This window comes from Erithacus rubecula (genome assembly GCF_903797595.1).
Source record: "Erithacus rubecula genome assembly, chromosome: 4".
Lineage (NCBI taxonomy): Eukaryota > Metazoa > Chordata > Aves > Passeriformes > Muscicapidae > Erithacus > Erithacus rubecula.
The window spans coordinates 47,398,568-47,413,445 of NC_136686.1; the positions used below are offsets into that span (position 1 = coordinate 47,398,568).

Sequence of the window (14,878 nt, forward strand, 5' to 3'; positions counted from 1 at the left end):
TAGATAAAAATAAACCTTTCTCAGATGGCCTTTTCTTCTCCATGTAACTAAGTTCTGAGAGTGTTAAGGGGAAAGATGTTGGGGTTTTCTGTGAACAATTTTTTCTCTGGATAATTTAATATAATCTTTTGAAGATCCTATGAAATGAAAAATATATACAGAGGTAGGAAATTTACTGAAAAATACAGTTGGACCCTAATGTGATTTCCCTTTTCAAGTGCCATGTTAGAGCTGCAGAGAAAGGGCAGATCATAACAATAAATCAGGAGTGGAATAAACAGATCTACCTGACGGTAATGCAATAAACTTATGATAAATTACTGAACTGATCTCTCTTTATTTTATTCTGGAACCATTGGTACATGGTTCATGGGTACATTTTTCTCCCATTACTTGGCCTTTGACAGTTTCTATACACTCTGGTCAGTGGAAAAGTTCACCTGTTCTAGCAGAAAATATACGAAATAGCTTCATTGCTAAGTATGTTTCTTCTTGGCCTTCTGTGTGGAACTAGTTTTTATTCTTGCAGACATGTTAGATATTTAGATACTTCCATACATATAATCAAGGAGATTCTTGTTTGTGTGTAAACCAGTATTTTTATACCTATGAACAATGCCCAAAAGTATTTGGCCCTGGTGAAGAAATTTTACCAAAGATAGAACCCGTAAGAAGAATGAATGTACAAAAGTGAGCTGAGAGAATAGAGCCTATGTTGAAAATATTTAGAGATTTATTGATTCAAGATTTATATTATTTGAGTTATTTTCAAGAAGAGGTAATTACTGTAAGATCTTGAGAGCCTGAAGATCCAGCTGACCAGAAACAGTGCAACAGCTCCAGTGCATAGCAGAAAAATCTGGAAAGGATGCCCTTTTCTACTTCAAAAAAGGTAATTTTTTAAAAACAAAGTTCACCCCTCGGACATAAGCCTTACTTTCAACTCTTATCCTGAAAACTTTGTCTGCCATTTTGAAGGCTACTAGGAACCAGCAAGATCTTTCAAAATCAATTCCTATAAATACTGTAAAGTAGGATGTTCTAAATCCCAAAATGTAAACCCCAAAATTGCGTTAAAGTACTCAGTAGTGGTCTCTTCTACCTTCTTGCCTCTGAGGTAGGTCCAGAGCTCATCTATGCCTCCAAAGGGGAATTACTGTTACAGGAAAAATGCAGGTGTTCACATTGTTTAACCAAACCCAGAGGTGTCTAACTGATGATATGCAATCAACTGGCAGACAGTAATTGTAATACACGTCCTCAAAAGTTAAGTAACAGAAGAGATAATAAATCATGATACCAGACACTTAAAACACTTCACTGAATATTGCACATTTCTGAACATCCTTCTGTAAATACTCTCTGAAGCTCTAATGACATCTGCTCACTCATCCATGTTTATCCAGGCTCCATCTCACAGGCAGCACAGGTTACAGACACAGTCCTGCTCTCCTGGGATGCAGCTTCCCTTCTTTCATGTACCTCTGCTTGGAAAAGAGCTCACCCTGCTCTGTGGGTGCCCATTTCACACGTACCCACACTGGACCCGTGCCTTACATCCCAGTATTCCCTGAAGTCTAGGCAGAAGCTGTGGTGCCAGCAGGCTGACTTGTGGCAGTGTTTGACCAGGTTTTGTCTGCTGCTTTCTCCACTCTGAGTCTCTCCCCTTCTGCAAATTTTCATGCTCCTTTTCAATTATTTCCCAAGCTGACTACTTCTTTGTTTCAAAAGTCACTTTATAATTTCCTGGTTACTGTTTAACCTTGCTGATGGTTGCATTCGTCTTTATCATAGGTTGTCAAACATCATTGCAGACAGTTCTTCATATTCCAGGCACACAGGTGGTGGTGTCCATGGGCAGGCTGCATGAGCACTCCAGTGATAGATCTCCTGTCTTCAGTGTCTCACTTAGCTTCCCCAGGGGAACCAAGCAATTTTAGATTGCAATTAATGTCACTGTTTTGAGACATCTGCTTTAGGATGGCATAAATTATGTTCTTCAAGCATCTGTGTTCTTCACTGAGGTGTAAAGGGAACCTAGACATTTAGCTTGTACATAGACATAAGCTGTGTAGTTTTGTAGTGTGGGATTCCTCTACAATATTGGCACCTGAGCGAACTGTCTTCATGTGAACTGTGTCTCTGAACCCCTGTTACAATCAGCAGAGAGCTAATCAGTGCAGTCAGTAAAAGAAGGTGTCCTAAGTTTGCATTTATGGCCATTCCCAAGGTTAGTTAAGAAAAATATTTCCTGTTTGTTTCATTAGGAGGCAAAATTGTTTATGATTGAACTAGAAGGCAATCTCAGAAGATCACTACAGTTTGGTTTTATACTCTTTCTCAGGGCAATCCTCAGCTGAACGTCCAGGTAACTGCCCCAGGCTGCCCTAGTAGCTCTCCTGAGAAATTAATTTGCAGAAAAATTTTCCCAGGAAAATCTTCTTGAGGGAATTACTACAGTCATCATAACATCCAGCCCAGTGAGTGCCACACTCTTCCACTGTTCAGGCTCCATGACTCTGTGCATGAAGCCAGCAAATCAGAAGTCCTTTGTCAATGAAATTGCATTTTTTCAATATGTCAGACCTTTACCTGATGATTCAATGTATTTTTGAGGAGGCAGAGGGATCTATGTCATTGAGATTATAAGGCAGATTTTAAGAACTGGATGTCAAAATGGGTTTAAGAAAACACGTCATAAATTTAATATTGACTAGCCTTTTTTTTCCCCAGTGGCATTTCCTAAAGCAAGAAGAAATTATTGGGTAGTGAAAGGTCAATGAGTTTAAATTAATCTAAAGGGCATTTCTAGTTCATTCTGCCTTTACAGAAAATGTGTACTTGATTCATATAACTTGACTGCATTTATACACTTCTGTAAGGCATTACATAAATATTTGGAGCATACCTCCAACTGTCTGAGTCCAGCATTTGGATGAACACCTTCAAGCTTCTGAGAAGTCTTGCAATTCTGTATATAATGGTGTCATTGTATAAAATAAGTGCACATATCTGTGTTTAGTCTTACTAAAGCCTATTAAAATTTAAACCCTATTCCTCTGCTTAAAAATTAGCCAGACAGAGGTCAGCTTTCTCCCAGAATAGGTTCCTGTAGTTGCCAGCAGTATTTCCTATTCTGGAAATTGTTTGATGCTTTAAATTGTTCTATTCTGTTGATCACACTTTATCCATGGTGAGGGTGCATTTTTCTGGACAGGCAGTCTGTTTCCTCTGAAAGTGAGAGGATCAGCATCACTGGTGGTCACTTGAAGAAACCTTCAGCTCTTTAGTATCTTGCGGTTGAACACAGATATTTATATACTTTTTTTTCACTCAGAAGAACCTAAGGTTTCTGCAGATTTTCACACGTTATCACCCTTAATCCATACAATTAAAATTTTTCCTATGTGTTGCTGTAAATCCTGTGGAATATGTTGGAGTCAAACTTAACCTGAACTTGTTTAAATAGGTCTTTTTTTATGAATTGGAATTTAACCTGAAGTATTCATCTCATCTCTATTGGACCTGAACTAGCCTGACTAAATATTTATTTTCTGCCATTAGCTTAGAATAAACATTGGTCTAAAACCTGATATCCTCTAATGAGAACCTGTTGAGCAATGCTTCTTTTCTAGGCTGGCTAAGAAGAGCTGTAACTAAAATGCAGTTTCCTGGAGATGCCAGTTTTATTTTAATGCCTGTTCGGATGGCAACAGTTGGCAATTATAGCCAACAGCATGCTATGGGTACCAGCAGGCCAAGCCAGCCTGTCTTCATCAATTGTTACTAGAAATGTATGAATTATGTATTCTTTATGTTAAAGTGCTTGAGAATTGATTGATAGTGAGGGAGGAAATGAGCTAGTGGTGCTCTTGCTCTTCCTTCCAGTAATCCCCATCTCTCCTTATAAAACTCTTCCACTCCTTATGTTCCCTGTGCAGCACAATAGCACATCTTCTCACTTAATCTTTTAATACCCACTGAAGATTTAGGAAGTTAGAGAAAAAGTGCAAGCCAGAGTAGCACAGAATATGAGTTGTGCACAGAATCTGGCAGCAGTGCTGGAAATAATCACAAAATTCTGCTGAAGAATCACCTTGGCGATAGAGCCTTCATTTTAATTTTTTCCTTTATTTCACATGAAAACCAGTTTAATTAACTGGTTTTGTCCTGACCAAGGAACTGAAGTGGAACAATTTCTCTTGGAGATGAATCTGAATCAGAACTGATTTGAAAAATGTGGAGCTTCTTCTTCCACAATTGTTCTGCTTCATCTTTGTACCACTCTGTGGGAGAAACACAGCTTTGGTGGTCTTAGATTTCAGTACACAAGTAATCCTTCTCAGACTGTTTTGGAGATGAAATATAAGGAGCTACATAAACTCTAAATAATGCATCTGGGGCTCCTTTACCCCATACACTTATGGAACTGCAGTACACATAGAAAAAATTTACAGTATAAAAATACAGTGTGATTTAATTAAAGATTTTGATATAATGCAAATATCTAAAGAACAGAGTTGAGGCTATATGTGTAACCTTTGCTTTACCATTTCCTGCAGTCAGAAATTTAATTTTATAACTTCAGCCATATATATTGTTGCCATTTTTTCCCTACATTTCAAATAGCTTTACTAAAAAGACAAAGAAAAGTCCCAGACACTATAAACCTTTAGCATAGATCTGTGCATGGGTCACAATTATTTTAGTCAGTAAAACTTGGAAAGGCAGAAATAAAAACAGAGCTGATAAGAACAGGAAAGCAAACAGACCAAATTCCTACCCTTCAGTTATTTAGCAGCACAACTGAATGGAGTTAATGAAACTGAAGAGAGCAAAAAGCAAAGGAGGAACAATGTTAGCTGCATATTCTGCATGTCTCCCATGGCTGGCTATAAGCAATGTTACAATATTTTTTTAAAAATAAATTGCACAGTGCTTATTACATTTAAGTGCAATATGCTACATGAAAAAACTGAAAGCCATTCATCAGTGCCAGTGCAGACCAGTGTGCTTAAAAGTATTCATGTTCACAAGGGGAGACTTGAAAACCACCTAGAAAATTATGTGGACCAGGGTGTAGTGAAGTGTGCTGTAAGTTCTGGTGTGAGCCCAGTGAATGCATCATAGCACATCACCAGAAGCTAGTGTTGTATGCAGAGATCCTTACTGGGTCTATTCCTGTTCAATATCTTCATTAAATGTCTGGATGATTGGGCAGAGTGTATACTCAGCAAGTTTGCTGATGGCAGAAAACTAAAAGGAGTGGCTGATACAGCAGGGGATCATCCTGCCACCTGGAAGGACCTCAGCAGACTGGGGATAAGGGCTGACAGAGCCTCATCCAATTCATGAATAGCTGAAGGGAGGCTATAGAGAGCACAAAGTCCCTTTTCAGTGGTGCCTAGTGACAGAACAGGAGACCATGGGCACAAACTGAAACATGACACATTCCTTCCGAGGATCAGGAAACACTTTTACTTTGTGGGTGACCAAGCACTGGCACAGGTTGCCCAGAGAAGTTGTGGAAGTCTTTATCCTTGGAGGTATTTGAAAGCTTTCTGGACACAATTCTAGGCAACCAACTGTAAATGACCCTGCTTAAGCAGGGTTATTGGGCCAGATGACCTCCAGAGCTCCCTGTGATTCTGTAATGTTTTGTATCCAAAATATCACATTAATCTTTTTTGTGGACTTTTACCGAGGCCCATCTGCTGTAAATATTTGTTCATAGAGATAGAGAAGATAGAGAAGTGCCAAGCATATCTGTCATCAGGAAGGTTGTCTACAGAATCCTACATGCTTCCATCATGTTGCCCCTCTGGGGCATGTATAAGTGGGTGATAAGTGATATTAGAATATATATACTGGCATTTCTAAATAAATGTAGTAGAGAAATTCCCAGAAATAATCAGGAAATTTTCCTTTTTAATACAAAATGTGTTCTTCATATACCTTACATGCTTCATTTCTGAAGACAGTATTTTTTTGCTATATATGAAAGTGTTTCTTTGGTAATATAGAGCTACTTGATTATCTAACAGTTTTCTGTAGTTCAGACCTTAATGGGGTTTTGTGCTGTATGATAACTCTAATGGAAATAAGGTTCAAAGGCAGCCCCTTTCTTACACTGAGGACTCTGATACTACAAAACCTGCCTATGTCCCACTCTTCATTAGGTCTCTGTGCTGCTCCAGTTGTTTCCCTGAATCTCTGTCTGAAGTGGTGATAGGGTGAATTTGCATGAGTGATGAAAGCATCTGAGGACGGTGCTCTGCAGGCCAGTAAATATGCTGTTGGGAGGATTTGTGAGTCTGAAAACCACAGAATATGCAGAGTTTGGTCAAAACACAGGCTGCAGTGGCTGGTAATTTTTTCAACATCCTTCTTCTATATTCTATTTAAAGCTTTTTGTCCAGGGGTAAGGATTTGTAGTCAAGTGGGGTAGCCCTTGCCACAGTATGTTAAAAGAAGGCTTCTACTTTGAGTGTGCTATTATCCACTGATGAAGATACAAGAATTTGAGTTTATTTGCTAAGAACCAGTAATAGAAAAAGGTTTTATCAAAGTAAGCCTAGATTCTGAGCAATATTTTTTAAAATCATTAATTCAACTTTTGTTTCTGATACACTTATTTGTAAATAAAGTCATTCTCTATTAGTATGCTGTGTGGAGCTTTATATTCTTATTGTACAAATGAATAAGAATTGAAAATTATATTCCAAGGCAGTTTTTATTTATATCAGCCTTTTAATTTATAATTTTAGACACCGATACACTGTAAATGCTAAAAAATATATGTATTCTCTTTCACAGCTGCAAAGGTTTTTTGAGATATTCTTCAGAAACAGTTCTCCCCAACAGGCCTTCAACAACATGAAGGAGGCTATAAACAAACTTCTGCTTATAACTGAGGTCTTCAGCAAATCATCTGCCTCAGGACAAAATTCTTTCAATCAGTAAGTGACTTGCAGTTGTCATTGTAATGCTAGTGTCAAGATAGTTCCTTAGAACAGAATAAAAATTGCAGAGGATAAAAAATTCCCATCTATGGCATACTTCTTTATAAAGTATAGACATGTTGCATTTAAGGAGTACAACTCTTCAATATCCACAGTATTTCTGGTTTGTGAAAGGTTATGATCAATACTTAGGACCAGCTGCTGTTCTAATGAAGTGTTTCAGGCAGCACAAATGAACAGAAATCTCTTACAATTGGGGTAGTCCTAACATATATAAAGCTGTAATTCTTTTCAGTGAGCATTCTGTCATATGTCAAATATCAATACTAGAGTAGCCCAGATTGTTCAGAGCTGCTCTGGCAGGCAATCTGAACAAGAGACACTGTAAAGCATTTTATGAAGTGTATGTCATGAAATACACCTAGGCACCAACAGCCACATTTCTGTGTGTAATCACTACTATTAGTGTTATAATTCTTACACATAAATCCACCTCAATTATGTAATATTTTTACAAAATAAATTTTATACTTGTTCTATGTATGTTATGTCCCATCCCTGACATTTTTATGATAAGTACTAAATAAGTTACTATTTATTAAATTTATGTGTTTGAGCTATTTTGAGAACCAGGTGTTTTAGTAGCAGTAATGTAAAAATCATTATTTGACTTACACAAGTTGGGAATAAAGCTTATATTGTGAGTGGAGAGGGTAGCAAGGAGGAGAGGAGTGTAATGGCAATGAAGCTATTTTGACAGTGGTCCAAAATCTCTTTTTTACCATTGAAATGGATTGTCTTGTTTGTGTAACACAAGACTTGTGTATCTTCTGGCCCATGCCTCCAAATATCCCCATAGCTGCAGCAGAGCTCTTTGGCTTCAGTAAGCCTGGAGTGTTTCACCATCTCTTCCCCTCCAAATGTCTTCAAAGTTTTTGCAGGCTTCACTCTTTTGCAGGCTCATTCACTCTCTTCCAAAGGCATTTCTTCCTTCACCATAATTCATCCCCCTCTCTGTCAATCATTAAAACCCCTTTTATATAGCACTATTTTCATCACCTCACAATCTGCCTTCTTCCATTTGTAATGCTGCTGTCTCTTCTTAGGAATTTATTTAGTCTGTATCATATGTTGTTTCTTGACCTATGTGTGTCTATTTTCCTCTATGTGTTCTCTGGACCCGTGTGTGTATTGAATTTTGCTGTGTACAGGGACATGGTTCAGTGGTGGACTTAGCAGTGCTAGATTTATGACTAGAAACAGTGATCTTAAAGGTTTTTTCCAACCTAAATTATTCTATGATTCTGTATTTCACAACAGTACCTAATCTCACAGAAACTGATTCCTTTTATACTGTGTTTCAGATGCAGCCAATGTTTTCAAATGCTAACCTTTGACATTGGATTTGGCATGTCCATACACCCAATAGTTCTTAAGGTGAGAAAATCGCACAAATTATTGCTTGACTCAAAAAATTTACACCAAGAAGAACACTGCAGAAAACCCTCTTTGACAGGTACTCTCAAATGTCTAAGAAATGTACCAATAATTTAATAATAATTATGGCTGATTGTGAAGAATTTCTGTAGAAGAAGCTGGTTTCTAAGAGTCAGAGTTCCCGTGATGAAATTCATCAGACTATGAAAATGTACAAACTTTTCAGTTTACATTAGAAGACTAACTATTACCACAAATGAATATCAGTGAAACAAAATCCATAGGAGGCATTGCATGAAAGTGGAGTTAGGTTTTAAATGTGACAGAACAAAGATGAATGGAAGAAGTTAAAAAAACCACAATTGGCTTTTAATACAAATTGAAGTTCTCCATAAATTGGATTGTGCTTCTTCATTTCATTACCTGCTTTGACCTCCATTGTGCTGCCTTCTTCCTGGATTATCCACAAGGCCCTTAAAACCTATTTTTAGGGAAAATGAGGGAAATGAAACCTGTGATGGTTTTTGTACCACTCCTGCCTCAGAGCAACCAGTCCTGAAGCAATTATTGTACTGCTTTCCAGCTGTTCTCATTAGTTCATGTATACACATCAATATGCATATGCCTAGGTATGTAAAATGTTTCTTTATATTTATGATATGCAAATATTTTTTTTTTAAATTAATATATCCCCACTTAAAATCTGTTCAATTGTCTAGTAATAACAGTGCAGTCAATTTCTGCATTTTTAAGAAAAAAAATCCTTAAACACATAGGAAAAATGCACATATGAATGGAAATTTGCAGAATTTAACAAGCTATGAAGACAGTATTTTTAATTAGTCTAAGACTACTTATTTAGCTAGTATAAGAAATGTAGTATGTCATAAAAATTCAATCATTATATACCAGGCTTTAAAAAAATTATCACAGAAGAACTCAAAAAAAACTAAACATAAACATAATATTTACCTTCCTGTATAGAAGTTTCAACCATTATCTGGCTTCCATAAATTTATAGTAAATCAGTAGGATTTAGTAGTTTCTTGTGAGAAAAACAAATGGCTGTAGAAAATAACTATTGATAATTAATGCAGCATTGACTTTGAATATTACAACTTGGAAATTATAGTATGCAAACAGCCTATTCATATTGATGATGTATTTGTCTTTATGCTAAAATAATGATTTAGTAATATTTTATAACCATGGATTTGCTCATTGTTTATATACAATATATATAAAATTTATACTTTCATCCATAATAACAGATGTTCTGTTATAAACCTTGGAAAATTAGTTTTTCAAGAGTTATGTTAACATATAATCTGACATTTTGTATTTTTAATCAAATTTAAAATCAAATATAGAAAAACAGCTTTTCACATGTGTCTGCAATACTGTCCACTATCCACTGGAGGGCAGCAAACATTTTGTTATGCAGTTGTGGCAAAAAATGTGGCACAGCATTTGCTGGTTTATAATCCTGTCCGTTTCTGTTGCTATTTCCTTTTGTTTTTAAAGTCCCAGTTTAGTATTTACTGCTATGAGAAGACTGGACTTGTGTTTCAAACTTTAAATTTTTATAATTTTTTCCAACAGGTGCATGAAAACTTTGACTTTCAAATTGAGAATGAAACGAACATTCAGGACCAAATTTCCAAAGAACTTCTATTTGAAGATACATTTAAATTTCTCTTATCTAATGAATCTTCAACATCCACCTTCATAGAAGCTTTGCAGAAAATATATGGATCATCTGTGAACAAGGTAGTTAATTTCAAATTTTTCTTATTGTTATTTGAAAATATTTCATTTTAAATTGTATGCTTCTGAATTTTTTGGTACCAACTTATAAAGTGATGGATTTATTTAATCAAAATCATCTTTCATTGTATTCTGAGGAATAAAACTGTAATTAAATTGAACAATTGAATTTTCTTTTGCAAAAATTCTACTCTCAAATTATCTCATTTTTCCAAAATACTGTGCTTGAAGGATATAGTTAAAGCTTTAAAAATTATTTTTCCCACTATTTTTTAAAATGGCCCTTTTTTCATATACAGATTTGTGTTTTTTCACAATTTCATCTAGAAGTGATTTACTCGTGCATGGAGATCCATGAGCATCAGAATTAAATTTTGTTTCTTACAACTTTGTGTCTTATTCTCAATGAAATATCCAGTCCCAGTATTTATTTTTCTACATTTACAGAATCTGCATAAATTTTGCTTCACCAGTGAAAACCATTTCTGACAAGCTGAGATCTCTTTTAGCAGTGTTTCTCTCAGTCTGGAAACTTTTAAGGATACATTTCTGAGGAGTCCCATGCTTGAAAGACTTATGGAGGCTAAATTATCCAGGCAACTTCCACCTCTTGGACAGATGTGGCTAGGACAGGGTCATAGGTTCTAAATTTATGTCAGGATAAAGTAGAAAGCTGCAGACATCCAGACATGTAGTGATCCTGTTCCCCAACCTGTGTTCCAGAGAGCAGTAGTGTCTATGGGTTTGTTTCTACACAAAGCTACATTATGCTTTATTCTAGACTGAAAAACATCATGAGCTATCAAGAAGCTGAGGTTAGGGCTAGGTGAGATCTGCTGTGACTGGTTCCTATGATCAGTGAAGGGATTGGGGTCTAATGAAACAACATTGTTGTCACCAGAACATACAACATTCTTTTCTTCACAGGACAGAACATACATCAGAGAAGATGAGCAATGTTTCTCTTTGGAAGAGATAAATTCAGTGATTGCTTTCATAAAGGAGCTGAAGAGTCTTGGACAATTTGAGCTGGTAAAATATATAGTTTTGTTTTATTGGATATATATTTTATGTAAATCTCTTAACATTTCTCCTTCATTCCCATCCTTTATTTTCTTTGGCAAATGTAATTTGGATGGGCAGAGAAGCAAGAAGATAGAGATAACATTGATCTTACTTTGATGGATCATATGAATTTATTTTAAAATAGATAAAGAAATATAACAGAGTATTTGACCTGAGCTTCCACTGAAAAGGACATCTAAAGCAGAAACAGAGACCAGAAAATAGAAGGAAAGGAAAAGAAGGAAAGCTATGTAAATTACTAATAAGGTGGTAAGAAAATAGAATGATAATGAAGCAAAGCAGGAGTGAGTGGAAGGACTAGAGAAAGTACAATACTGAAATCATGACCAGAGAGTAGATATAGATGAAAAAGTGGCAAAAAAACCAAACCAAACCAAACCAAACCACAAAAACTGAAAAGACCAAACAAAAAAAGCCCCAAAAACCACAGGTGGAATATGTTATGTTTTCTTCTTCATGCTTTGTGTTCATTTTTGGAGAAGAACACAGATAGAGGAGTAACAATCAGTGTCTGTGAATAGACACAGTTAATGAGAGAAATGGTGAATATTCAGAAATAAAGGATGTGCAGTTGGATCTGTTGTTCAGAAAGGATATCAGGATTTCTGTGAGACTTCGTGGATGAGTATTAGGGATGGAGTCTGATGACACTTTCTGAAGAAGCATTGAGTTTAATAGATCTGGAATTCATAGAATCATCTGTGTTGGAAGGGGCTGAGAAGGTTCATCAAGTCCAACTCTTTAGTGAATGGCCAATACAGGGATTGAGCCTGTAACCTTGGCATTATTAGTTTCACACTTTGACCAACTGAGGAAACCTGAGGGCCGGTTCAGAGGCAGAGCAAATCAACCTCCACATCAATACTGCTAATCCTGATTTGCAATGCTGGGCATGACAGTCCTTTTCCAAACACGTGGGAAAGAGCATTAATGTATGAGCATTATGCTGTATATACTGTCTTCTGATCATTTTTCACATCTTTGCACTCTACAAATATCATACTATGTTGTCTCAAATCAGTGTCTCTCTTCTCAGCTTTTCCCTTCTTCTGCACCCAAGATCCAGATGCTGCTGCACGACCTTTATCGAATGGTAGACCCAATGAGGCGGCTTAGTTCAGTCCTGACTCTGCACTGGTTGCTTTCCAATGTCCTTCAACAGTTCCAGTTCATGAATAAAGAGGCACATACAAATCTTTCAGAGTGGTAAGATAACTGTTATATATGTTGAGGGTAGCTTCTCGAGTTATACAATTGCAGTATCTCCAGTGAGCTCAACCCTTCAGTAGATGAAGATGACTTGCAACCCTTGAGATGAAGGTCAATCATCCCATATGAAGCCCTGTCACCCATTCTGCCATTAGAACTGTAGCTAGGCTTCTAAATAGAACAGGTTTTGTTCTCTATCTAGTATGAAGGACTCTGGATTGAAAATTAATTGGAACTATTGTAAATTTTTATAAGAAAGATTAATTAGGTACATTTTTTTTCTTGCAAACAATTTTAAACCCTAAATTAGGAGCCTTTCCCAGGGTTAAGACTGTCTTAATTTGTGCAGCAATTAAAAGCAAAACTGTAAAGAAAATATAAAATTTCAGGTGAAGATTTTTCCGAACGAATTAATAATTTTGATTTGCTCTAAATTTTCTGTCCAACAGTAGACAGATCAGAGAGCATAATACTCCGAGAACCTCAATTTAACTCCTTATGAAAAGATGGAAAAAGTGCTGTAATGATAAGGTTAGATCCAGTGAACTTTTGTTGAGAAGTTTTAACTTTTATGAGGAGAGAAGAAAAAAGAGGAAAGAAAGGACAGAACAAGGGAAGAAGAGAGGGAGGGAGGAAGGAAGGAAGGAAGGAAGGAAGGAAGGAAGGAAGGAAGGAAGGAAGGAAGGAAGGAAGGAAGGAAGGAAGGAAGGAAGGAAGGAAGGAAGGAAGGAAGGAAGGAAGGAAGGAGGGAAGGAAGGAAGGAAGGAAGGAAGGAAGGAAGGAAGGAAGGAAGGAAGGAAGGAAGGAAGGAAGGAAGGAAGGAAGGAAGGAAGGAAGGAAGGAAGGAAGGAAGGAAGGAAGGAAGGAAGGAAGGAAGGAAGGAAGGAAGGAAGGAAGGAAGGAAGGAAGGAAGGAAGGAAGGAAGGAAGGAAGGAAGGAAGGAAGGAAGGAAGGAAGGAAGGAAGGAAGGAAGGAAGGAAGGAAGGAAGGAAGGAAGGAAGGAAGGAAGGAAGGAAGGAAGGAAGGAAGGAAGGAAGGAAGGAAGGAAGGAAGGAAGGAAGGAAGGAAGGAAGGAAGGAAGGAAGGAAGGAAGGAAGGAAGGAAGGAAGGAAGGAAGGAAGGAAGGAAGGAAGGAAGGAAGGAAGGAAGGAAGGAAGGAAGGAAGGAAGGAAGGAAGGAAGGAAGGAAGGAAGGAAGGAAGGAAGGAAGGAAGGAAGGAAGGAAGGAAGGAAGGAAGGAAGGAAGGAAGGAAGGAAGGAAGGAAGGAAGGAAGGAAGGAAGGAAGGAAGGAAGGAAGGAAGGAAGGAAGGGGAAGGGAAGGAGAAGGATTAAAGACGGAAGAAAGGAAGGAAGGAAGGAAGGAAGGAAGGAAGGAAGGAAGGAAGGAAGGAAGGAAGGAAGGAAGGGAGGAAGGAAGGAAACCTATAGTATACTGTATGTTTAGTATAAATTTTTTTCTAATGTGTTTTCTGTTTTCGTTCTCTCTTAGCTAATGATGTTTCATATGTATATATGCCATATTGACTACTGACATTTATGATTTGCAAAGACTTGGAAACAGAGGCATATTAGACAATGTGTATGTTCCATTTGACTGAGTCTCAAGATGAATTATATTAGTTTGTACATTTTGCTGGGAAAATGCTGTAGTGAGTATATGAGGCATCTGTAAGATTTCTTAAGTTTTAATTTTGTTCCTCATTGAATTGGGCGTGGATTTCAGCAAATCATAATTATCTGTATGTTTGTTTGCTTTACTATTAAGGGGAGCTTACACTTTATCACTTTAGATTACAGTTTATTGGTGTTTTAAATATACACAGTTCCATAAAAGTGCTTAATTATTGTTGTTACTGCCGACCACTCTGATCACTCTGTGAGAAGGAGCTCAAAGATGCAGCTGTTTGCATTCACATGTAAGCCCTTGCCCTTTTGCAGAAATATTTAGGTTTGCATATCAAAGCATACCAGCCTTTAGGAGCTTTCTGTTCTAATCTGAGCTGTGCCACTCACCCACTTTGAGCAAGCCCCTTGGCCTTTTTTTTTTCCCTTCAAGCTCAACATTATTGTATGTGTATAAATATGCAGAAGTACCATGACCTTTCTCCAGGGCATAGGCCAATCTGCTTCTTTGCTCTGTATTTTTCTGCAGTGGCTAAGCTAATGACACCAATTGTCTTTATTCACTGTATTAAAAACCATGTCCCTTGACATTGCTAAATCAGAATATTCCACTCTTTTAGCTACATACATGTGAGGGTGATGCATGTGTCAGACATGCATATGATTGTACTTAATTGGAAGGAAGAAAGAGCTTAGTTGTGCTGACTCCCCAAAGAACTTAGGTATGCATTCTCTTTGAGCTTTGATTAATCTTTTTTTTTTTTTTTTTTTTTTTTCTCAGATTTGATGAGTTT

General features: G+C 37.0%; 1 protein-coding gene across 4 annotated transcripts in view; it reads left to right on the forward strand.

Moving 5' to 3' along the window:
- CPED1 (cadherin like and PC-esterase domain containing 1) overlaps window positions 1-14,878 on the forward strand; it is a 140,818-nt gene that overhangs the window by 52,417 nt on the left and 73,523 nt on the right. For all 4 annotated transcript variants that reach the window (XM_079303056.1, XM_079303055.1, XM_079303058.1 and 1 more), the window contains 5 exons: window positions 6,817-6,959; window positions 8,327-8,399; window positions 10,002-10,169; window positions 11,094-11,198; window positions 12,289-12,458. In XM_079303056.1, coding sequence (XP_079159182.1) covers window positions 6,817-6,959; window positions 8,327-8,399; window positions 10,002-10,169; window positions 11,094-11,198; window positions 12,289-12,458 — 659 coding nt within the window. The remainder of the gene's footprint in view (window positions 1-6,816; window positions 6,960-8,326; window positions 8,400-10,001; window positions 10,170-11,093; window positions 11,199-12,288; window positions 12,459-14,878) is intronic.